Source organism: Leiobunum rupestre, chromosome 11 (assembly GCF_980474605.1).
Source record: "Leiobunum rupestre chromosome 11, qqLeiRupe1.1.hap1, whole genome shotgun sequence".
Taxonomy (NCBI): domain Eukaryota; kingdom Metazoa; phylum Arthropoda; class Arachnida; order Opiliones; family Sclerosomatidae; genus Leiobunum; species Leiobunum rupestre.
In genome coordinates, this window is record NC_143394.1 from 17,683,378 (window position 1) to 17,709,493 (window position 26,116).

Below are 26,116 nucleotides of genomic sequence, written 5' to 3' on the forward strand. Positions count from 1 at the left end.
CCCACACGTCTATGAGTTTATCCTACACGTCTACAAGATTAAATTACACGTCTACAAGTTTATCCTACACGTTTTCGAGAGATGGGTTAACCTGTCTATTAAGCCTGTTATAGACTTTTAAATATTAAAACACAATTCATTTTAATTCATTCATAATATCTAATTTTAAATATTTTACATTATTTTACTAGTGCACAATCCCACCGAAATCCGTCAAATAATTATCGAATAAAATCTTTGCAAATATGAATGCAACATGGACCAAATTATATCTTATATTTGAACTAAATTGTATTCAAAACTGACTTCTTTTTTACTTATCGACAGATCTGACTCGCGTAGTAAGTTAGTAACAATAACTATTGAGTCTCGATAAGTCTCAGCTTTATCCATTTTGCAAAACTGCCCTTGAACAGAACTTACAGAAGTATAAAAAATATTTTAAATCGATGAAGCTTTTATCGGATATATCGAAAAAAGGTTATTTTAGATGTATAATCAATCCCAAGTTTAGGGTGGGCTAAGAAACTTGTGGGAAAAAAATAAAGTCCTTTAGGCGGAAGCCCATTACAGGTAAATCGTTAAATTTCATAGACCCCTAGTCCTAATTGATGAGAAACATTTGCACTAAGCTTCCCAATGACACGAAAAATTGAGCACGTACAGTTTCATCTAAATCTGTCAAGGGATTTTCGAAAGAGTACTGTCCTAAATATCTACCTGGGCTAAACAACAGATAGATGCAATTAGCACAGTGAAGCGTAGACACTGACATCCCCAAACATACAAATCTAGATATATGATAAAGTATAACAACATAGGCAAAATTGAAATAGTGTTCTTCGAAAACAGAACCGAATGAATAATTTCCCATTGTTTTCATCGCTCCACGGAAATTCCTCCTTGTAACCTTGGAGCGTAGGACCGTGACAGAGTAGAAAGCGACCTAAGTATTCAATATTCAAGAAGATTTTCCCAATGGTTAAAAACCGCCAGCGGAAGCAGTTTTAATAACGCTTTTTTATGTAAAGTCACACCTAGCTGATCACCATCATGAAACAATCCGTTTTAGTTTCAAAGCGGTTAAAGGATTAACGGTGGTATTTTCTTTCAAATTCCAACAACATGGGAAAATATAGTAATAATAATATGGAAATGCAACAGAGGTCGGAAGGTCGCGATAACCCGGCTTTCGAAGGTGACAACGGTAGCGTGGCCAAAAAGACCAAGGGGCCTTGTAAAAATAAAGTGCCCAAAATAGTCATCGTGACCGCCGAAGACGTTTACGGTCAAATCGCCGATATAAACCGCGATATTTTGGAGACCAAATGTGATATTTACAAAAACCTGTTCGTATTGAGTTTCTCGTTCGATATTTTGTTCACAGCTTTCATGTCTCTGTCGAATTTGGAGAGTAGCGTTAATTCTGTTGACGGTAAGTTGAAGATTTCAATTTCATACGCGAATATTTTACAACATCGTTAGACTGGTTGTGAGAACTTGAATACACAACTTAGAACTTGTAAGACAGTTTGGGAGAAACTGATCTGTTTCTAACGTATAATATCCTTTATTCATTAGATATATCCTGATAATTTTCATGAAATATTCTTAACAATAGCAGTAGCATATCGTTAATTTTACCTAAAATCTTTAATAAATCGAACGGATTATCTGTTGAACACTAATCAAATAATAAATTGAAAAATATCTCACTATATTACGAACATATGCCAGGATTTGGTTCAATCCACGAAAGTACTGTTCGACAGAGTGATCTTTTACACTTTGATGATTCAAAACGATGAAGAAGCTATATTATTTTATCTTTCTGGCAATTTTCTAGAAACCTATTTGCCCTAGAAATCTTAAAATTGAAGGTATATTTATTGGTACGAAAACTCTTCAATGTCGAAATTTAAGAAAAAACGGAAGTTTTAGAAAAAAATAATTTTTCCGGAAGGTTGTAGACCAAATATTTACTGAGAAAGTTGTACTTGCAATTAAATTATTTCTGTTCAAATATATTTATTTTTAACTCTGTTTTATGGTCATGAAACAAAAATAATTTGGTACTACCCTAATTAAAGTTTTGCGTGGATAATTTTTATCTATTACGTGTCAGATTTGAAATTTGAGGGAAAATCATTTTTGAAAAAAATGGCCTGATTGAGCAAATTGAAACAAACATATCAACATATTTTAGAGGGCTTCCTATCTACACAGAAGGTTTAAAAATCATGTTAAAGAAGTACACCAAACCCTATACAGCAACAAAATATGTTGCCTAAACCCGAATTAATTAAATTTAAAACCGATGAGCCAAACCCTCAGGAATTTGGTGTACATTTAAAATCTAAAAAACTAAAAAAAATACATAACATTTCCAAATAGATTTCGAAAACTCAAAAAAAAAAATCGAAAACAGTCTTAAGATAATATAAAAAAATCCATAAAAATCCGGAAATATTTAAATAATAAACTCATTTAGAACCAAGCGATATATTTATAAAGACTCTAAATATTTGGAAATCAGTAAACAATCTGGAAAATAATGGCTAGGACAAAAAACACGGGACACACCCTGTATATTTCTAAGTATTGGATAAAAGTTACTATACTATACTTCATATATCGTAACCCGGCCACCTGAATTAATGGCTTTAAAAGTCGCTTGATGAGTTAGGTCTAAGGTGGTGCCTTAGGTATTAGCCTATCTGATTATTAATATTATTTTATAAAACGTTTATATGTGACGTATTATATGACTGGCTCCTCCCCCCCCCCCCTTGTAAATTTATTAATGCTTGTACAAACCCCTCTTACTGCTTCACGTAATTTGTAGACGACCTTTAAAAATGGCTCTCAGTAAAAATCTAACACTCACAAAAATATGGAAGTGGCACACTTACGTTAATTATAATTATAAACTTATGTTAATGGGGTGACTACCCTACTAGACAACGTTCTCAGTTACGTAATTAAATTCGCAGAGTTATAAAGCCGTATTAAGGAGGTATTTCAAAATGAGAACGTTAATTGGCGGTTTCACGTCGTTGCGGTGCAGGTTTGGGCACTTTGTCACTGAGCGTGATTTACGTGGTGCTTGTGGCTTCGAGCGTGTGGGTACCGAGTGCGGTCATCGGCTGGCTGGGTCTCAAGAGGACCATGGTCTGCTCCACGCTGCTCTTCTGCCCCTACTTCCTGGCCAACATCTATCCCCAGTGGTACACCCTGCTGCCCGCGTCGGTGTTGGTGGGGTTGGCGGCGGCGCCCCTGTGGACGGCCAATTGCGGATACATCAACCAACTGGCCCAGTCCTACGAATCCGTCATCGGGGAATCGATTGCTACCGTCCTCGTTCGCTTCTTCGGTCTCTTCTTCATGGTCTTCCAAACCAGTCAGGTACTGTCTCTTATACCTATATATAAACCTTGTATTCCTACAAATAGCAAACTCAGCCGCAAAAGGGGAAATGACAACGTGATTCGATGCTACGACCAGTAAGTAGAAAATATTCATTGTCAACTACCCTTTGTGCCGAGTTTGTACAAACTCACAACTGGTCAGTTTGTATTTTAGTATAGCACTAACGTCACATTATCTTTTATTATCAGTTAATTATTTTAAAGCACTATGCGCGAAACCTCAGAGCTCTTTAAGAACCAAAATTCAAACGACTATATGAGTCTTGATTCAAAGCCCTATGTATCAAGATTTTAAATCGTACGAATCAAAATTCAAAGCCCTATTTATCAAAATTTTAAATCGTATGAATCAAAATTCAAAACACTATTTATCAAGATTTTAAATCGTACGAATTAAGATTCAAAGCCCTATAAATCGAGACTCAAAATTGTTTTTAATCAAGGTTAAAGCCCTATAAATCGAAACTCAAAATTGTTTTAATCAAGGATAAAAGCCCTATTTATCAAGATTTTAAATCGTATGAATCAAAATTCAAAACCCTATAAATCAAGATTTAAAACTTTATAAATCGAGATTTAAAACCCTATAATTTAAGATTTAAAACCCTATAAATCAAGATTAAAACCTTATAAATCAAGATTTAAAACCCTATAAATCAAGATTTTAAACCCTTTAAATCAAGATTTTAAACCCTGTAAATCAAGATTTAAAACAATATAAATCCAAATTTTAAACCCTATAAATCAAGATTAAAAACCCTATAAATCAATAATTAAAACCCTATAAATCAAGATTCAAAACCATATAAATTAATATATAAAACCCTATAAATCAAGATTCAAAACCCTATAAATCAAGATTCAAAACCCTATAAATCAAGATTCAAAACCCTATAAATCAAGATTTAAAACCCTATAATTTAAGATTTAAAACCCTATAAATCAAGATTTAAAACAATATAAATCCAGATTTTAAACCCTATAAATCAAGATTAAAAACCCTATAAATCAAGATTAAAAACCCTATAAATCAATAATTAAAACCCTATAAATCAAGATTCAAAACCCTATAAATTAATATTTAAAATCCTATAAATCAAGATTCAAAACCCTATAAATCAAGATTTAAAACTCTATAAATCATGATTTAAAACCCTATAAATCAAGATTCAAAGCAGTATGAAGTTCACACTTCCCAGTTTATATAGGAGTTGAAGTTCAAATCCACATAACTCGTTATGATTTGACAAACCAAAATTACTCCAAGATTTGTCTAAGATTCAAAATCAGATCGTAATCCAAAAAAAAATCGAAGCGCTTTAATTCTAATTTTGAAGTCCCGTGCGAGCTAGGAGCAACAAACACAACACCCCACACAAGGAGAACGCAACCCGTCAAAAGTCGTGGATTTTCTTGTGTACAGTTTTCATTGGTAAGACGGTTTAGCGCCTGCTGCCGTCGGAAGGGGGAAATTCGGAAAATGTCTTCCCCTCCCCCGTAAAACGTTCAGCGTAAAGGCTCGTGACGCTCGTCCAATGAAATTCGTACACAACCCTTCGTTAGCGTGTTTAAAGGCTAACTGCGTTCTCCTTGTGTTTTGCTCCTAGGTGCGAGTGACAAATTAAGACAAATTGAAGGTAGAAATTGAAATGCCTACAAGAAGAAACACTTATTAACGTAAATTAGTAAAGAAGCGTAAATATCTTTTAGCGCTTTAGAAGTGGCAAAGTTTAATAGTAATAGTTACAAACCGGGCTTACGCTTAATTTGGTTAACAAAAATTAAATTTTATGTATGTACATTCTTTATAAATCGTAAATTCTGGTTTGCCAAATGGAGCCTAAATCGGGTTATATATTCATTCGTTATATATTCATATATAGCTGCCGTAATTTCGAAATTGCGGATCAAAAATGTTCGGCGCCAGTAATCTGGAAACCGCAGACATATAAATTTACCTAATTAGGATTTGGACGTATTAGAAATATTTAAACCCCTTTTAGCGGTTCTCCGAAGTCGCTAATTGAAATAATTAGAGTCAAAGGAAATCTAGAAAGCAATCAATAAGGAGCGGGTATTGAAATTACAATATTTAGTCCAAAAGCTTTCGCGAAAATGGAAGCTTTTAAATTCGAATTCTAAAACGCATTTCACGGAAACTGAGCGGAAAGTGGACGAGCTAATGCGAAAACACGCTATCCGATCTTTTTCGGATGTTTATTCATTCAAATGCACCAATGAATGAGACGTTTTCCATTGCGCACAATCTCTCGCCAAATTAGTGATTCCAATGACAAGGGACCTCACGCCATACAAGTTTCTAACTTGTCACAATATTATCTCGCCAGTTATAGTGGAATTAGAATGATTGATTATGATTCATCGGACGATCTTCGTGTAATCTTGCCGAACGTCACGTAACCAACATGTACTCTGCGCGTACACTGGTGACTCTTCACGTAATCTTGGCGTTCTCCGTGTACTATTCGCGTACTCCGTGTACTCTTCGCGCACTCCGTGTACTCCTCGCGTACTCCGTGTACTCTTCGCGTACTCCGTGTGCTCTTAGCGCACTCCGTGTACTCTTCGCGCCCTCCGGGTTCTCTTCGTGTAATCTTCGCGTACTCCGTGCACTCTTCGATTAATCTGGGTGAACTCCAGTTACTCTGGACCTTCTCCGTTTATTCTTTGCGAACTCCGGACACTATTCGCGTACTCCAAGCACTCTTCGCGTAATCTTGACGAACTACATTTACTGTGGACGTATTCCGTTTAATCTTCGCTTACTACGGGCACTCATCGCGTACTCCAATCTTGGTATACTCCGAATATTTTCTACGTACCTCTCGTACCCCTCACGTAATCATTCAGCGTAGTCGTGGCGTACTCACAAGGAGACGACCCGAGGTGATAATCACCGCTTTTGTTCAAACTTGGGTATAATGTACACCTTCATGTACCTTAAAAAACCTGCAAGGGAAAAGTTGCGACGGGCTTTCATTTTGCCATGGCAACCGAAAACGTTTTTGACAACATGATTTCGAAATATTTCCATTGAAAATGGCATGGGAATCTGAAGGATTTTAAAAAATAAAACATTTTGAATATTTCCAAAACGTTAAAAATACATTTAAATTTATTTTAAAAATTAAAAATTAAATGCAATTTGGTTAATTGGATCAAAATTAGTAAAAAACGACCAAATTGAGTAAAATTAAAAATAATGAAAAATTATAATTAAAATGGACAATAATTTTAAAAATATTGAAAATTTTATGTAAAACAGCAATATTTTCAAAATTGAAAAACATTTTAAAATTGATCAATTTTGATCAAAATGTATTAAATTTTAAACTTGATTATTTATTTAAATCGGGTAAAAATTTATAAATTTAATTTATTTGTTCAAACTGGACATATTTGGATCAATGTGATCAAAATGAGTTAAAGTAAATCAAAATGAGTTAAAGTAAATCAAAATGAGTTCAAATGAAAAATATATAAGAGAAAATTAATAAAAATGCCTGTAATTGGCTAAAGCGTTTTGTAAAACAAAATATTTTTTTAAAAATAATATAAAATTTGAAAATTTATTTATTTTATTAAAATTTATCAAAAAGGTTAAAATGGTAAAAAATTATTAAAAAAATAAATATTATATGAAGAAAATGATATAATTGTCGTACAAACATCAAATTTTATATTTATTAAAACAATTTTAATAGACGAAATTGTTAAAATAGGTTAAACCCGATCAATTTTGATTATATTTTTATCAATTGGATCAAAATTTATAAAAATAAATTATTAAATTTGAATAATTACTTAATATTGGGTAAAATATTTATGAATTTAATATATTTGATCAAATCATAATGAACTTTGATGCATTAATTTGATCGAAATGGGTAAAAATTATTCAAAATGTTATATAATGAGAAAATAGAAAATGAAATGGGTAAAAAGAGCTATAATAATTAAAAATTTCTCAAACTTTATTTTAAACTTTTTTTTGGTTTTTAAAAAATTATAAAATCGACCAAATATAAACCTATATTATCATTTTTTTTAAATTGCTTTTAAATAAAATTAGATGTTTGTTCAACAATTATATCATTTTCTTCATTTTCTCTAATATTTTAGATTTTTTCTAATTTTTAAGCATTTTAACCTTTTTGATCAATTTTAATCAAAAAAATAAAATGTTTCAAATTTTATAATTTTTTTAAAGTTTAGAATATTTAGCCAATTACAGGCATTTTAATTCATTTTCTCTTATAAATTTCATTTTAACTCATTCTGATTTACTTTAACTCAATTTGATCACATTGTGTAGGGAGCTGTTGGCTCGATCTCGTGGCATGCAGGGCTTGCCACCACCCTCCTACGCATTGTAACCCGGCCACCTGAATTAATGGCTTCAAAAAGTCGCTTGATGACTTAGGCCTAAGGTGGTGCCTTGGGTCCAGATTTGATCAAATATGTTAAATTTATCCATTTTTACCCGATTTAAAACAATAATCAAGTTTAATCTATTTTTATCAAATTAAATAAATTTTTATCAAAATTGATCAATTTTGAAATTTTTTTCAATTTTGAAAAATATTGCTGTTCTACATAAAATTTTAAATATTTTTAAAATTATTGTCCATTTTATCATTATTAATTTTTTTTCATTTTTACTCAATTTGGTCGTTTTTTACTCATTTTGATCAAATTGGCCAAATTGCATTTAAACTTGATGAAATTTAATTTTTAAAATCAACTTTAAGGTATTTTTAAAACGTTTTAAAATCCTTCAGATTCCCATGTTATTTTCAATGGAAAAATTTGCAAATCATGTTGTCAAAAACATTTTTGGTTGCCATGGCAAAACGAAAGCCCATCGCAACTTTTCCCTTGCTGGTTTTTCAAGTAACATGGAGGTGTACATTATACCCGAGTTAGAATAAAATCGGTGATTATCACCTCAAGTCGTCTCCTTGACGTACTCCCCGATTACGTAATCGGTGTACAGGAAAACTCGAGTTACCTGGGCGCTAGTTCTAATCAGATTTGTAACCGTGTGGTATTTAAAATCAGGATAGGTGTATTATTACAAGTAAAAGTAAAGCAAAGTTTCATACCCTTCCCTTCAATGCTATTATCCAAGTCTTGTATTGGAAAAAATGTTTTTACGGCTACTAATGCGTGACACAAATGTACGGGATTTAAAACTGTATGAATTTTACCTGGATTTGTGGATTCTTAAAAAAATCCTACTATATCCTTCAAAAATACAGAAATTTTTAATCTTTGGTGATAAACGGATTGGTATTTTTGGTGGATTTGTTTCGAGAATATGGTATTTTGTGGTTGAGATTTTGCTGTAATTGTAGATTTTTCTGTTGTATTTTGTGGATCTATGGATTTTGTCGAGATGATTACAAAGTCATGACCGAATGGTTTCGTGGATTTTGTATTTTTCAGTGAGTGAGCGGGAGTTTATTGAATATCTGATCCTCGCTGCAGATAAAGAGCACGTGGTCAATATTAAGTCCAATGTTCGTCACTTATTTCTAAATATAGGCAGCAAAATGTTAAATTCCCTTAAATTGGATTATTGGCGTAAAGTACTCTCAGAATTGTATGACCGTTTAAGTAGCCCAATTTTCGTGACTTGTTTCTGAAGAGCAGCCTTAGCTATAATTAGAATGAAATTTAGAGTTAAGCCATCTCTAACGATAGATAGTTGGCGCCCGCAACTGGTGGAAAACGGTAAATATTATCTCGATTTTTGTCACGAAGCGAAGCTTTGAAAATTTGTACACACGTACCCTGTAACTATACTATAAAATAGTTAAAAATAGTTTGGCAAAATTCCTATTGATTCACTTGTTATAAGAAATTTAAACAATTGGTACCGAGATCATGTTGATTGGTTTCAAATCCATAACGTACGATACACCGCATTTCGACCTCAACAATTGGAAAAACGCTTTTAACTCCGGTGGTAAAGAAGGTAAAGTTACGAACTTTTCTGAAATGATACTTTGTATAGTAATACTTAAAACTGGATACAACCCCACTTCCAATTTTTTGGCATTTGGTTTTTAATAATCATTTCGATTTTGTTTTCGCCAGTTCATGAAAAATATTTTAAAAGCTAAGACCGAGATTCAGACGTATTTCCATGGCAACGACTATTAGGCAATTTTGGAGTGAGTCGTTAATTTAATGAACTATCGCACGTCCAATTTAACGTCCATGAAAGATGCTGGTCAATATCTGTTGGCGCGCAACAGAGAACGGTGGAAAATATTCCACCTACTCATCAAAAATTACAAGATGGCATCTAGGAGCAACAAACACAACACCCCACACAAGGATTTTCTTGTGTACGTTTTTCATTGGCTAGACGCTTTAGCGCCTGCTGCCGTCGGAAGGGGAAAATTCGGAAATTGTCTTCCCCCCACCCGTAAAACGTTTAGCGTAAAGGCTCGTGACGCTCGTCCAATGAAATTCGTACACAACCCTTCGTTAGCGTGTTTAAAGGCTAGCTGCGTTCTCCTTGTGTTTGTTGCTCCTAGATGGCATAATAGACGAATGAAAAAAACCATTCAAATATTGTAACCGTCGAAAACTGAGTCTAGAGGAAATCGTAGAGGGAAGGGACACCTAGAATGGTTTGCTTTAGATCGTAGTACACGCATTAACGATTTTTATGTTTTTATTTTAATAAACATGGCTGCCCTTCAAAACATATTCAGTTTATTCACGAAAGGATCTTAGTCATTGATCTATTTTATTTGTTTGTACACTTCAATGGATTATCGATCATTATTTTCAATAAACTGAAATAGACGGAAAACCATCATGTATCAAAATAAAGCAGATAAAAGGCAATAATTGCTATATTTTGGTCTAATTTCAAACTAAGTCAAAATTAACGTTTAAAAGAGCTCTAAGCCTTGGAATTTGTTAAAGCAGACGCTGCGCTGACGAACTTTCAAAAATCGAATTTTAAAGGAAAAATCCTTGAAAATAAATATTATTTTGGCCTTAGGTGGCACTAGCGTCGAGTCAACGTCACATTTCCCCCCATTTTAAAAAAAGCCTTCTTTTGGGAAGAGGACTGGCGAGCTTGTTTATTAATTTTTAACCGTCTATAGGGGGCACCGTCATATTTCGAGATTAAAGCTGACTGAAACAAGTGAAAAATAAGTGTCAAGCTGTTTGGTCAACCCTCCCAGAAGCGACGTATAATTTGCCTTATCTTATAAAATGCGACTGAAAAACGTAAAACTGTACGACCTGCAAAAGAACAACAAAATACCAGAAATGCATCGTTATGTGTGCTCGTGAAGGAAATTTAGATTTTATACATCTTTTTAAATTATTATTGTTACAAAAGTCGTGTATTAAATAAAATTATATTATTTTACATTTCTGTCAACTTACAAAAATAAAAAAAATTGACGAAATGAAATTTTTATAAAGCAACGATTTTATATGTTTTGGCAATTTTGCTAATATTTAGAGAGTATCCGCGAGTTTTAACTAATTTTATTTCCTTAAGTTGATTTTTTTAAATAAAAAGTGTTTATGCGAAACTTGTTTAAATGTTGCTCTTACGTCACAAGACCCAGTTTTATTAGTATATTCTTCGTACGAGCGATTTGCACGCGAATTAGAAAAAGCTATATTCCGCTCGTTAGCGCACGCTCATAGACTTGTAAAAGCGTTTTTCCAATTTGTTTGCCGACGAGTTGTCGAGATTTGGTGTACCTTAAGGAATTGTTGGAAATCGTCCTAAATCTAATCTCGATACCAATTGGTTAGATTGCTTATAAAAACCGAACCAATAAGATTTCAGTCAAAATGTTTTGCGTTATTTTAAAGTATAGTTCAGGGTACGTGTGTATCAATCTTCAGAACTGTATGACAATTCCGAACAAGTAGGTGGTTTTTATTAGCCATGCGCTGCCACTACTTGTTGGCTTTCGAAAATCACTCCCCTAATAGAATTTTCCTCCCACCAACAACGTTTCACTCCCCCCTCCCCGCCTTCACCTGTGCCCGGCCCTTTAAGTGTAGCCAAGAATGTACTAAAGTTCTGGGATTTTAAGTTTTAAGGTCCGAAATGAAGTATTAACTTTTTTGTCACTTATAGCTAAAACACTACTCGTCGTAGGCGAATTTTGAAATAACCACGAGATTTATTAAATAATAATCTAATTTCCTACTTACATTTTATGATTTTAAGTTAATTCATGTTGGATTTATTTACAAAATCAAACCATCTGTTTCAAATGGATAAAATAATTTTTCTGCAATTTCGACGTAGCCTGGAAAAACCGTTCGGGAAAAGACATGGGGTGATTACAACTTATGTATACGGGCAAGTAAATCAAAGAGAGGAAATCCCGCCAAGCCCTGAACCAAAGAGATATAAAATAGTACTCAGCCACCTAGTACGCTATGCAGTCTCGTATGCTAATATTTTAATTATTGCAAACCTTTAGGGAATCTTTTTAGGCATCATTTTGAGATCGTTTCCACGTTTGAAAACAATTTGAAAAAAAATTCACGGTTTGGTTATTTTATGGTTCAGTTAATTAGTCACTAATTCAGATATTGGTTTGTACTTATAATTGTTAGAGAAAAACGTTCTGTGGAGTGTTACTAGTTTGACTATAGCGGACTAAACAATACAGAATGTTTTGATTTGATCGCCCCAGGCATTTTTCTCAAAAACTATAGATTATGGAAATGTGAAATTTTCAGGTGTACACTTGGGAGAGATGTTTGCATTTTTTAAATTTCAGAAACATCAGACGTGGAATTTTTCACGGTTTTTTTAAGTAATTTTTTTACCGTAAGGTGGTACACGAAAACGTTCAACGAAAAGTAGAGACTACTCACAAACTTTAATTAAAGTTGGTTTGATCGAAAAAGGACAAATTTTCAGGGATATATTAGGTCATGACAAGTTCGTAGTAGGTGGCAGTAACTTCCTTCAACTAAATTTTAAGTGTAGCCAAACGAAATGTACCGAAAGTTGATCTTTTTTTTTTCAACAAAAAAGGTAATTCTTAAAAAAATTAGTGTTCAAAAACGTTTATTTATGTCTACTGAATTTATCAAATCACTTTTGACACTTCTTTTCTGTAAAAGTTGGTTTTCATTCCTTATTTAAACTGCCACCTTTAGATTTTAAAATCATTCTCGCAATTTACTCCTGTCAAAAAGTATGCCTCGATTTTCTGGTAACCGGCGCACCTTGATGTTACAGGTGAAGGTAAACGAAACGCACGTCTAGTAAGTCAGTTATTTCTAATGTACTATCCCAAAAATCAACCAGAGCACAACACTTTTTTCAGAACTGATCGTTACCTCGAAAATGACGGCAACGTTAATCCTAGATTCCGTGGACATCGATATCACAACATTAATTTGGAAGACACAGTCCTCGCCTACTGTGTTGCCTGCGTTCGAACAAGATTAATAAGAGCATGCTCCGATTTGAATTTGTCAACATATTATATCTGGAGCGTCCTTGACTTCCACAATTTTCATCCATTTCACGCAACGCTTCACCAAGCGCTTTACGATAGTGATAGACAACTCAGATGGGATTTTTGTACTTGCTTCAGTACCATGACCGATGGACATCAAGATTTCCTTCGTTTGCTTCTGGTTTCTGATGAGTGCTCTTTCTCTAGGAAATCGCTTCTTTTTGCTTTTTTTCTACCAAATCGGCTTAATGGGCAGAGCTACCTAGCATTCCTTCAGAATGAAGTTGCAGATGCGTTGAAAGACTTACTTTTGATCGATATCCCACACATTTGATTGCAGCATGACGGAGCGCCAGCTCACCAGCAACGAGATGTGGTTCAGTATCTTAACACCTGGTCATTGGATTGGAAGGAACAGTCCAGATCGAAGGAATAATAGGATTTTTCCTGTGAGGATTCGTTAAGGAGCAAATTTATCAGACGTCAGTCACTATCGAAGAAGACTTGCTTCAAAGAATTATTGCAGAGTTCTAACTTGTAACACCAGCCATGGATTAACAATAACTCACAGGGACTCTTACATAGAACTATCATTGCCAGCCAAAATTGCGTTTGCTACAAACTCAAAAAATGAGGCGAAAATGCCGCTTTATTTAAATTTGCAAACAATATTAGACTAATCATGGAATTAAAACTTTTTTTTAATTTTTTCGGAAAAATACGGAATATTTTCCGAAAGAAAGGCCTCGGTCATTTTCCAATATGAAAATTTTCCGACTTACAACACTATACAAAAACCAGTTCTTGGAACTAAAAAAATTGGTTTTATTCTTTGAATTTGTACGGCTAAGAAAGGACAGATATCCAGATAGTTACGGAATTCCAGTAGCTTTACAACGCAACAATCTGCATTGAATATTTTTGCAGCCAGATGATATTCATTGCAAGGCTTAAGGCGGATCAGATTATGTAAGAACTACAATTTGGTCAAAAAGGATCAGATCCGGAAACTGTCCGTGTTTACACCATTAATTGTAGTCACAATCGCTGAGCCTTTTATTTGTTAAAGGACAATAATATGATTTTTTTGTTATTTTTATGAGTATTTGTGTTCAATTTTAATTAAACAGTGAAACTATCCAACAGCTGATAAAATTAAATTGAACATTAATACCCATAAAAATAACAAAACATTATAGTTAACATTTTTGGTGTTGCCAATAAATCGGGCTGAGTGTAGGAATCTTTTTCCGAGTCTAATTATGAATAAATAAGGCTATCCAGAGTCACGTTACACGGCAGTCAATAATTGGAACCCCGGCCAGAGTAGCGTAAATAGCGGTGATGCATCAAATGGCATAAGCGGCCAATTTAACGCAGCCAGCGCTGCTTGGCGGCCCTGTCAACGCGCCGACGAATAAAATAAGTCCCTGGGAATCGAAAGCGCCTTAATCAAGCAGATTCATATCGACGAAAAGATTGCCCCGTTACCCCCTTCGTTCCGTCCCCCAACCCGGGGACACCTCGGAAGGGACAGAGGCGTTCGCTGTTGCCGTACCAGCGTACAGGGTGATAGTAATCTACCAATTTATATTGCAATTTTTGTTCTGCAATTTTGAAAAAAATTCGAATACGGTAATCACAAGTTCAAGTATGGTACTTCCACATTATTATGGCAAGTTACAAAAATTAAATTAAAAATAATTAAGGTAAGGGCAATTATAAAAATTAATTAGTGTAATAGCAAATATAAAATAATATTAGAGCAATAATAATTAAAAAATTATTTAGGGTAACGTTAATATTAAAATAATATTAGAGCAATAATAATAAAAAAATTATTTAGGGTAACGTTAATATTAAAATAATGAATTGGGATAATGGTAATTATAAAATAATGAATTGGGATAATGGTAATTATAAAATATTGAATTGGGATAATGGTAATTATAAAATAATGAATTGGGATAATGGTAATTATAAAATAATGAATTGGGATAATGGTAATTATAAAATAATGAATTGGGATAATGGTAATTATAAAATAATGAATTGGGATAATGGTAATTATAAAATAATGAATTGGGATAATGGTAATTATAAAATAATTAATTGGGATAATGGTAATTATAAAATAATGAATTGGGGTAATGGTAATTATAAAATAATGAATTGGGGTAATGGTAATTATAAAAAAGGAACATAAATGGGAATGAAAAAATCAGAATTAATAAATGGCAATATTTAAACTATATAAAACTAATATGATTACCATTATAAAAACATGAATTAAAATGATAATTATTACTACTAGGAAATGAATATTATTAGTACTGTGTGGAAATTATTATTATAATTACTGTGTGAAAATTAATATTATTAGTATTGTGTGGAAATTATTATTATAATTACTGTGTGGAAATTAATATTATTAGTATTGTGTGGAAATTAATATAATTATTACTGTGTGGAAATTAATATTGTTATTATTATTGTGTGGAAATTAATATTGTTATTATTATTGTGTGGAAATTAATATTATTAGTATTGTGTGGAATTTTTTATTATAATTACTGTGTGGAAATTAATATTATTAGTATTGTGTGGAAATTAATATAATTATTACTGTGTGGAAATTAATATTATTATTATTATTGTGTGGAAATTAATATTATTATTATTGTGTGAAAATTAATATTATGATTACTGTGTGGAAATTAATATTATTATTACTGTGTGGAAATTAATATTATTAGTATTGTGTGGAAATTATTATTATAATTACTGTGTGGAAATTAATATTATTAGTATTGTGTGGAAATTATTATTATGATTACTGTGTGGAAATTAATATTATTTGTATTGTGTGGAAATTAATACTATTATTACTGTGTCGAAATTAATATTATTATTATTATTATTGTGTGGAAATTAATATTATTATTATTATTATTGTGTGGAAATTAATATTATGATTATTGTGTGGAAATTAATATTATGATTACTGTGTGGAAATTAATATTATTATTACTGTGTGGAAATTAATAATTATTATTACTGTGTGGAAATTAATATTATTATTACTGTGTGGAAATTATAATAATTATTTAAGTGTAATTTAAAATAATAATGATAAGTATATTTTAATTATAAAAGTTATTACTGAAGTGGAGGGCAATTAATTTAAAGAGTATTAATATAATGGCCAGAAATAATACAATTGCCAAATTTTGACGACCACTTTTACAAAATTTTATTTTGGTCTGCCAAATTTCAAAAACAATTACGTTTTGTAAGACGTAATTTATACCAATCTTGGTTCAACAGTAAAAACACTTCGATTGAGGTATTTGGGGTCAATGGGAAAACGTACAATCTGTATAAAAAACGATGGAAATAAGGCGAAGGGGAGGCCTTGTACATAATTCAGTGGATCTCAGGGGGAGATATATAATGAATTTTTCTTTCTGCAGATCTGGGGCAATCTCATCTCGTACGGTGTATTTGACAAACCGGAGAAGCAGCCGAAAGCCGAGTCGACTAATAAATTAAATAATTCCGCTCAGCGAGAGAATAACCGCCTTCTTTACTGCGGACTGAGATATGCCGGGATTCTGCCAGAGTCCTTAAATTCCAAGAGGTTAGCGACTTACTTCTTCGAACGCCTGACCAGGTTGTCTAATAACGACAGTGCTTCGCATTTAGTGGGATTTCTATGAAAAGTCTAGTTGTTTTACCAAGTTTATGATTGCGTTTCACAAAATTTGGTCGGTTTCCTATCTTCTAAGTGTTAAAGTTTACTTTTGAACAGCCACTTAACCTCGTCTTAAAGAGCCGTGCAGTGGCGTAAGCCAACGCTTGATAATTTATTTTTAAATCGCGCATTTCTGTCACTAGAGGCGCTTAACTGTTTGAGTGTGATGTAATAGTAACAATAATTATTAGCTAGACTAATACCTAAGTCATCGAATTATTTTTAAAGCCATTATCGCCGGTGGCTGGGTTACAATGTGTAGGAGGGTGATGGCAAGCCATACATGCCACTCGAGCCAACAGCCCCCTACACCTAGGAGCAACAAACACAACACCCCACACAAGGAGAACGCAACCCGTCAAAAGTCGTGGATTTTCTTGTGTACATTTTTCATTGGCTAGACGCTTTAGCGCCTGCTGCCGTCGGAAGGGGAAAATTCGGAAATGGTCTTCCCCCCCGCCCGTAAAACGTTCAGCGTAAAGGCTCGTGACGCTCGTCCAATGAAATTCGTACACAACCCTTCGTTAGCGTGTTTAAAGGCTAGCTGCGTTCTCCTTGTGTTTGTTGCTCCTAGCCTACACTAACTATTACCGTTAACCTCGACAAGTTTTTATGGAAAGGGGAAGCCAAAGAGCACGTGGGAGTTTTTCCGAGTTTTCACCCAGTACCACAATCTGGGATCGAACCTGGCTCCTCTTGCTGCGAGGCGAAAGTGCTAGCCGCTCAAATTCAACGTCACTCCACACATAGCTACAAATAACTATTTTGACTAACTGACTAAATTTTATGGAACATAATTATACAATCAATATTAGACTAAATTTAACTAATTATCAACGCAGAATTGGCGTGACCATGATATTTCTAAAGTGACCTTAATATTTGTACGATTTCTTTTTGTAAACAATAGAGCCAAAATCAAACATATCGAGATACGTGACTTTTGAAAGAAATTCGAAATAGGAGTCCTTGAGTGTTGTACATTAGGCTGACTCATTACTTTAGTATTTTTTTTCTTCTTCTCGCGCACTTTCATTTTTAGTTTACTGTGGTCCTAAATGCCCATTTAAAACAAAATAAACCTTTTTTAAAATAGGGGTTTTTAGACTCACTTCACTTCTGCTCCCAGATAGCGACATAATCTCTAACAAGCAGCGTTCCCAGCCCGAGCGAAAATTGAAGTATTTTATAATCGCATAACGTAAACATGTCAGTGTGGCGAAGTGGCTTGCGGCACTGGGTGAAAAACACGGAGCAACTCCTTACGCGTTGAGTTTGCAAGCTCTCTCCCTGGCTGTTAAATGGGTTTTCCTTCGAGAACTTCGGTTACCTTTACCATAAAAACGGTCGAAAATCCAACAGCTTATGAGTTTATCTACGTGGCTCTATGTAAACTGAAAAGCTTAATTTCTATTTTCGTGTGTTATTGGTACTTGAATTAATTCTTGCTAGTAGTGATATTTGGCAATCTCGTTGGCTAGTTTCCATCGTAAAATAAATTTGACAAATATACGCTAATTTCCGGTTTCCCATACTATAAACCATAAGCCTATCAAAAGGTCCCCATAAGAAAAGGTCTACCATAGGGTCCCCATAAGCAAAGGGCCCACGTTAACGGCGTTGTCCTGGATGTAAGAAAATTAACGTACGACGACAGGGCAGCAGCGCCATCTTCGTTTTCAAAATTTCTACATTTAAAATATTCTCTTACTTAGTAGAGCAGCCACGCTCGAGTTGATAAATGCCACACAAAACGCGTCTAAATCTAAATTTTGAAAAATAAATATCTTCAGAAACCAGTTATCTTAATTCTAAAAGCAAGTTTTAGGTTCTGATGAATAATTTTGCAACGATAAGTGTTAATTTTAAGTTTCAAAGCGATAAAATTGCGAATAAGCCTTGGCTACGGTGCTAAGGGCTGGCGGCGGAGACTTCTCCCGCGAGGTTCTAGGTTTAAAAACATTCGCGCACGCCTGCATCATGCAACGCGCGAAATTCATTTGGAGAAATGCCTAGTTGAGAACATAACCACTAGGAGGTCACGAGGTGCAGATTTTGAATACCTACCTCTTAATAACGGGTATGTAATCTTCAAAAATTTGGCCTAGACTAGACCTTTGCTTATGGGGACCTTATGATAGGCTTATGGATAAACCTATCTGGTTGGCAACGCTACTAATTCACACTAACAAAAGCACGATTTCGTTCTTAAACAGCGACGGTGATTCTCGAAAGTCGGCCGATGTCGAGGGCTCATCACCTCAAAATCCGGATTGGGACAGCATCAGCACCGAGATGCTTCAATTATGCGTAATTTTCTCCGTTTGCTGCCTTATCGCGGCGGCGATCATGGCCGTCTGGCTGGACCCGCTGCGCAACGAGCGGAGGCCCGAACAAAGCGGCGGCTCGGAGAGGTCGACTCGTAAATCTATTTTATCCTTCAAATTGATAAAGGAAACGGCGCGCCACGCCAAAAACCCGCTACAAATGGCCTTAATTCCATTAACCGTGTTTAGCGGCTTGGAACAAGCCTTTCTATTCGGCGATTTTACCATTGTAAGTGTCAAGTCTGCCTTTGTACATTTCCACCCTAATTCTTTCATTTCCGCGGACAGCTAGGCTTCCTAGTTGATATTACCCGCCGAAGTTCAGTGGCCGGTAACGTTTGTACGCGTTTAAGGCTCCGTCTAAGGCTACTAAGGCTTAGACGGGCCTATATATTATCCCCTTAGCAAATAAATAGGCTTATTAGGGTTATTCGTAAATGAAACGCAACGAGCGCCCTCTAGATTAAATAACGGAACTACGTACATTCTCAACAAAAAACACATCAAGAGGATCTGTAGGAATTCACATTTTGTTATTTTTCAGAAATGTAATTTAATTATTTAAAGTAGAGCCTAGCGTCTGCCGCCACTCATTAAATTACCAATTCCGGGAAGATCTAAAAATAGGGGACCTCTGAAATTTTAACGAAGTTTTGGCGTATTTTTGATCTACTACCGCGGCTCGTAGAAGCATTCTTAAATTATACAATAGAGGATTATCGCGGCGACGAAACTATTTGGTTAATTTATTTCGAAAAAGAACCGCCCTAGTTTTAGTTACGATTGAAAGTGTCAGATGTCCGTGTGGAGAAGAGAGGCTAAATTACTTTAATTAACTTATTTAAATCGAGAGTAGAAGGTTTATTTCGGGTATAGATAGTATACGTTACGAGTATTGAAGTATTATTGAGTTTTTCGTCGAATTCATTTTAGCAAGTAAAAGATCTAATAGCGATTGTACAAGTAGGATCTTTTTTGATGGACCAGATCTAGAACTGTCAGTTTTTCAGCTTTATGCTGGTGTAAAAATAAATTATATAACACAATTTATTTTATAATACCAATATAACTAGTTTAACCTTCTTAATTATTTGTAATAATATTCTAATAATTAAACAAAAATTATTTAATATATTAGGTCAGCTGTAATTTACATGCTAAAAATCATATTAGTTCCACTAGCGGTCGTTAGATGACGCAACGAGACACAGTGATATGGCGAATGGGTTACAGAGTTAATGCCCTGACATCTCCATTAAACGATACCTACTACTATGGGAGGTAATAAAGACTACAAACCACCCCAAAAAGGACCTTTTACGGTCAGGGCCGTCTGTACATTTTAAGCGCCCCTGGCCTAATAATATCAAGCGCCCTTTTATACAATTAAATATATAATTATATAAAGGGTTAAACGGCGCTCTAGGGCTTAGCCCTACTTAGCCCAATGGTAGAGATGGGCCTGGTTACGGTAGCCCATCACGTAATAGGTTTTTTAACCATATAGTCACGACGTTTTTCCTCACGTTTTTCAAATCGCTCGACGTCATAGCTGTTACTTAAATATTGCGAAGGATTTTTCTCTATGGCAGGGTTTCCACGGTACCTGGAAAACCTGGTATTCCTGGAAAATTCAGGGAATTTGAATATGGGTATAAAAGTCAGGAAATTTGAATATGGATATAAAAATCAGGGAAAAGTCAGTGAATTTTAAAAATTAGTCTAAAAATCATTAAAATTCAGGGATTTTTAAAAAGTAGTCCAAAAACCGGAAAATGTCAGGGAATTTAATTTCGAATGCAAATAGGAAACGTTTACTAAAATATAGATTAAAGAATACAAAATCTTGGCACAAAATAAGTCAGGGAAAATCTCCGGAGATGGTCAGGGAAAACCTGAAAAAGTCAGGGAATTTGATGGTGAAAAAACGGTGGCAACCGTGTCTATGGTGACGTAACCCGGTAATTGCTATTGGAAGAATGTATGGTTTTCTTAAAAATAAAATATCTAATGAAGGAAGTACTTTAAAGCTCCCGCTTTAAAATGTAAAACGGTAAGAAATAAACATTTCGGAGCTTACAAATATTTTAGAAATGCTTAAACCTAACGGCGGTTTTTACGGACGACGTATTACCCGTCGTTTTTAAATTCGTTGAGTGCCACCAGAAGGCGTCGGAATCTCCCATTCTGCGTTATGGAACAATACCTTTTAAAAAAGGTCCATCTTGAAGTAGTTTATCCGTTACTTAAGTTACTCCAAAAACATGTAATGTAGATTGAAAAAGGGACTAAAAATGAACCTTTCAGACATTCTTTGATACTTTAAAAGAAGTTTCGGTTTATTATTTTTGGTGGAGAAGAGCTGTTCTATAACGAAATCCATATAATGCGTAAGAGCGTTCGGTTCCTCCATAAGTTCATTCTTCAGAGAAGCCTTGCCTAAAAGCCACCACAATCTTCCGTTTATTTTTTGCGTCCTTTTTTTAAAGCAGAGAGAGAGAGAGAGAGAGAGAGAGAGAGAGAGAGAGAGAGAGAGAGAGAGAGAGAGAGAGAGAGAGGGAGGCGTAGAACAAGATAAAAGGATAAAGAGGAGCCGTATACTATACTCTATATGGCTTTAGGCTTAACATTTCTAGGCGCGGTCTCTCTTTGAGCCTTAAGCCTTGGCCATTGAAAATACGTAATAATATCAGAGACGCTATCAACATGTGTGACGACGGGAAATACTCAGAGAAAATGACAAAAAATACATATGCAGAGTCCCGATAAAGTACGCGCCCAGCCCCCATAAGCAATATTTAACCGGCACACCCTGTTTTTGTCGAACGACGAAATGTGGCCAGGTACCGCTGGCCCCTACGCCTTGTCATTTCACTATAAAAAAACGGTGATCGTAGGAAACGTAGGAAACCTTTCGACCATAGGGTTTTGCGGAGTATCTAGCAGACGATTTGTCACGTTCAATACGTGGTGACACTTGAAAAAATACTTTTTACCTTGAAATATAGTACACATTCATAAATTAATGGATTTTATTTCTTCACTACAAGCCCAGCGCATAGAACATATAGCGCCATCTGCATTCATAAAATCGTATTCGATTCTGTAATTCAAGGGGATCATATGAAACCGCATATTGTTTGTGGAATATCTAGCAGACGATTTGTCACGTTCAGTATTATCATTATTATGGTGCCTCTGGAAAAAAGTTTAATCTTGAAAAATAGTGCACATACATAAATTAAGTTTTTTTGCACTACTAGCCTAGAGCATATAGCGCCACCTACATTAACAATATCGAATTTCAATTCGTAACTCTATAAAATTAATATGATTGATAGAGCGAGAAAACGAAAAAAATATTGTTTCTTTCATGGCCCCTTTAGCGGCAGTTGGGTATGTGGTCTAGAATACCATCAGCTGTTCTCAATGATACGTTTAATAGATTTGAATTATAGTTGTTTATTTGTAAAAAAATTGGGAGAACTGACAACGCCATCTCATTATTTAAGGGTGAGTTAAATAATTTTAGCAGTGCTACCGGCCGCTTTTCAAGAAGTTAGCTGAGTTTGCTAATCTTTCTTATTCAATAAATCATCCTCCCATTATATAATGAAATTTTTTCACCTTTACGGCAGCAACATGCGTTCCCTTTTAACCAGGTAGCTTTTTTACCAAAAACACGACGTTCTGTTTACGAGTGAAAAGTTTCCATTATTTTCACAAGCACTATATAAACAGAAACTTGTAGGTCCTGGCTCTCGGAAATATTTATCCTTGGCGACTTCCTGGGAGGATGATTTATTTAAGCGCTTAATCCTCTCACGCTGGAAGACGAAGCTCCTTCACCTTAAAAATAAAACCAGGCCGGTATCTCTATGGTCCCCAAAAACTGACGACTTCCGACGAGATTGACGCGCACACTGGTGACGTTTTTCCTTCCCCCCCTCCCGTGGGGACAAAACTCCACAAAAACGATTTCCTCTCTGCTACTAGTCCTCACTCACTCGGCCAATTAAAGAGAACTTTATCTTTAATCATATTTTCTATTTAGTCCTTCGTGACGTGTTACTGGGGCGTGGCCTACGTCGGTTTCGTCATGATCGTCTTCGGAGTGGTCAACGCCATATTCTCGTTCCTTATTGGCGGACCTTTGACCCGGATGGCGGGCCGCTCAGTGGCAATTTGCTTAGGCGTGCTGTTCACCGGATCAGGCATCGCTCTCATGTTCTTCTGGGCTCAGATTTCGGCGTGGCATCCGGTCCTGGCAGAAGGGCGCCTCATCTTCGCCGTGGTGGCGCTTTGGGGCGCTGGAGACGCCGTCTGGAAGACGCAGATCAATGGTCTGTTACGAAGTAGTACAAAGTGGCGCAATCCATCAAAGTTTAACCAAACTAAACGATCTTTGCTTAGCCACAAGTTATTTACTGATTGATCTCAGATTATTAGCTTAGCTAAACTTATGTGATATATCCCAGCTTATTAGCTTAGCTAAACTAATGTGATAGATCTCAGCTTATTAGCTTAGCTAATAAGCTGAGATCTCAGATTATTAGCTTAGCTAAACTTATGTGATATATCCCAGCTTATTAGCTTAGCTAAACTAATGTGATAGATCTCAGCTTATTAGCTTAGCTAAACTAATCTGATTTATCCCAGCTTATTAAACTAGCTGAACTAATCTGATGGATCTCAGATTATTAGCTTAGCTAAACTAATCTGATGGATCTCAGCTTATTAGCTTAGCTATACTAATCTGATTTATCCCAGCTTAATAGCTTAGCTAAACTAATCTGATTCATCCCAGCGTATTAGGTTAACTGAACTTATCTGATGGATCTCAGCTTATTAGCTTAGCTAAACTAATCTGATGGATTTCAGCTTATTAGCTTAGTTAAACTAAACTGATTGATATCAGCTTTTTAACTTATCTAAACGAACTGATTGACCTCAGATTATTAGCTTAGCTAAACTAATCTAATGGATCTCAGCTTATTACCTTAGCTAAACTAATCTGATCGGTCTCAGCTTATTAGCTTAGCTAAACTAATATGATTGATCTTCGCTTAGCAAAATTAAAGTAAACTGATTAATGTTAGCTTAACTTAACCAAACCGAGTGAGCTTAGATTAACAATACATTGATAATATAAAAGTTACCCCGTTAGTCTAACCTTACCGAATCTGTCTGACCTTAAATTAACTTTACTTAACTAGTTTCACTGATTTCCATTTATTAGCTTAACGTAAGTAACCTAACCATAAGTATGATACTTCTTTTTGTTTTAATGCTAATTTTCTGACCAAACCTTTTTTGACAATGACACTCTCCCGCAGTTCAGACTTTGGAATCGAACTGAGTAGTATATTATCGTCTTTGGAAGTAATATATTTCACCTTGCCATATTTAGACAATAGAGGGCTCTGTGCTGAGCGAAACCATAATTGTGTATTAATAATATGATAATTTTTGCTAATTTTAATAATTAATATATTATAATTATGTTGCTTTCGACTAAGCTAAGTTTATATGAACGCTCTTACCTAAGCTAAATTGGTTGATCTTAGGTTAGGTAAACAAAACTAAATCTATTGAAATTAGCTTTCCTGGACTAAATTAGATTGGCTGATTCCAACTTAGCTGCTCTAACCGATTGATCTTACCTTAGCTTAACTAACCCTATTGTACATAGTTTAAGCATTAATTACCGAACATAATTGCTTGTTTCACTAAAATGTGGATAAGATAAACAGTATGTTTTGATCAGGGTTCTTAAACTTAAGGAAGTTGGATTACAGAAACCTTCAAATGGCGCTTATAAGTCAAGACTCACTTTCTTCAGATTCTCCACCATTTCCCTTTATTCCGCCATCTAGCTTAGTTACATTGAATACAGATAGCCTTAATTTTAAATATTTACTGAAAATATTAATTTATTTTTGAGGTTGTAAATGATATTTTATTAGATTATTTTCATTATTAATTGACCCCACCATTTTCTTAATTTTCTGGCTATTTTATTCATCCGCAATAGAAGGAGCTCTTAACCAATCAACATAAAAATAAATAAATTACAGTCCATAAGTGGTTCCTTTTAACGCAGATGTGGGAAAAGATAGTCTGACTTATCGCGGTATACGCGTTTAGCGTCGTAATCCAACCAATTGAAGTTGAATAACCCTGATTTAATATAAGCCTAATAACAGGCAATCACCATTTTCAAGAGCGGTTTTCTCGTTTCGCGTGGTTTTCCAGGGCTGTACGGCGCGCTATTCGGAGAGAACAGGGACGTGGCGTACTCCACGTATCGTCTGCTAGAATCTTCAGGTTTCGCGGCGGCCTTCGCCTACAGCGGATATCTCGGCACCAGCTCCAAAGTTTTTATTGTGTTGGCCTTCTTAATCGCCGGTTTCCTGGGATACGTCTTTGTGGAAATTAGAGTGAAACTAGGCTGTCAACCGAGGCCCGTAGCCAAGGCCCAACTGAAAGCCGAGAAATAACAGATCAGGAAGATCCGATTGCTAACGCCGCCCCTCTAGCGGAGCATTTTTTAAGCCTTTAAATCCCAATCCGAGATCGGCCATAACGAGCGGATCATTCTTCCCGTGGCGATATAAATGTATTCTTTTTTCTTTCGATTCTCGATGCTCCGTAGTATTTATGAACCTTGAAGGCTGAGAAAGAAAGTTTTGGGCCTTTGGCTGTTTTTTGTTGGTTTTTGCGTGCTGCAAGAATAAGACGAAAATCTCGAGTTAACGAGATCATTTTACGTTTCTTTTTGTCTTTGCAAAATAAAGTTATTTGACCTATCGGTGTTCTAAGTTTCCTATATTGACAATGAAAATAATAGGCCTACTTTTATAATAGCTCTTAGATTATTAAAAATAATGAGCGTGGAAAAAACGAACGATATGTGACGAAATCCAATAGCCTTGGAAAATTGGGCTTAATCTCGTACGAAGTTAGGAGACCTTTTTGTCCGCCATCTATAGTCACTTGACGTTGGATTAATTAATGGAGGTCAAAATTTAAACTTTCGACGCGTTTATGATGTATCTGCGGTAGGAAGTTTTTGCACGTAAGCTACAAAGTTTTGTTATTATTTTCTAT

General features: G+C 34.9%; 1 protein-coding gene across 2 annotated transcripts; it reads left to right on the forward strand.

Annotated features, from left to right (window-relative positions):
* The first annotated feature begins 1,095 nt into the window (after nucleotides 1-1,095).
* Nucleotides 1,096-25,806, forward strand: LOC149921868 (N-acetylglucosamine transporter UNC93A-like). 2 transcript variants are annotated; one of them, XM_090163622.1, is made up of 6 exons: nucleotides 1,096-1,435; nucleotides 3,068-3,405; nucleotides 16,399-16,565; nucleotides 18,896-19,235; nucleotides 23,061-23,425; nucleotides 25,262-25,806. In XM_090163622.1, the coding sequence occupies exons 1-6, from the start codon at nucleotides 1,126-1,128 to the stop codon at nucleotides 25,443-25,445; spliced, it is 1,704 nt and encodes a 567-aa protein (XP_090019748.1). In that variant the 5' UTR covers nucleotides 1,096-1,125; the 3' UTR covers nucleotides 25,446-25,806. The 2 variants fall into 2 exon arrangements, with proteins under 2 accessions (XP_090019748.1, XP_090019749.1); XM_090163623.1 differs by having other exon boundaries at nucleotides 23,061-23,349.
* The last annotated feature ends 310 nt before the right edge of the window (nucleotides 25,807-26,116 follow it).

What these genes read in the sequence shown, in the direction of transcription:
- LOC149921868 (XM_090163622.1), top strand. Translation starts at nt 1,126, where the DNA reads ATGGGAAAATATAGTAATAATAATATGGAAATGCAACAGAGGTCGGAA. An exon ending in TATTCGGCGATTTTACCATT is followed by an intron (nt 19,236 to 23,060) that starts GTAAGTGTCAAG and finishes TTTTCTATTTAG; the next exon opens with TCCTTCGTGACGTGTTACTG. An exon ending in CGATCTTTGCTTAGCCACAA is followed by an intron (nt 23,426 to 25,261) that starts GTTATTTACTGA and finishes GTGGTTTTCCAG; the next exon opens with GGCTGTACGGCGCGCTATTC.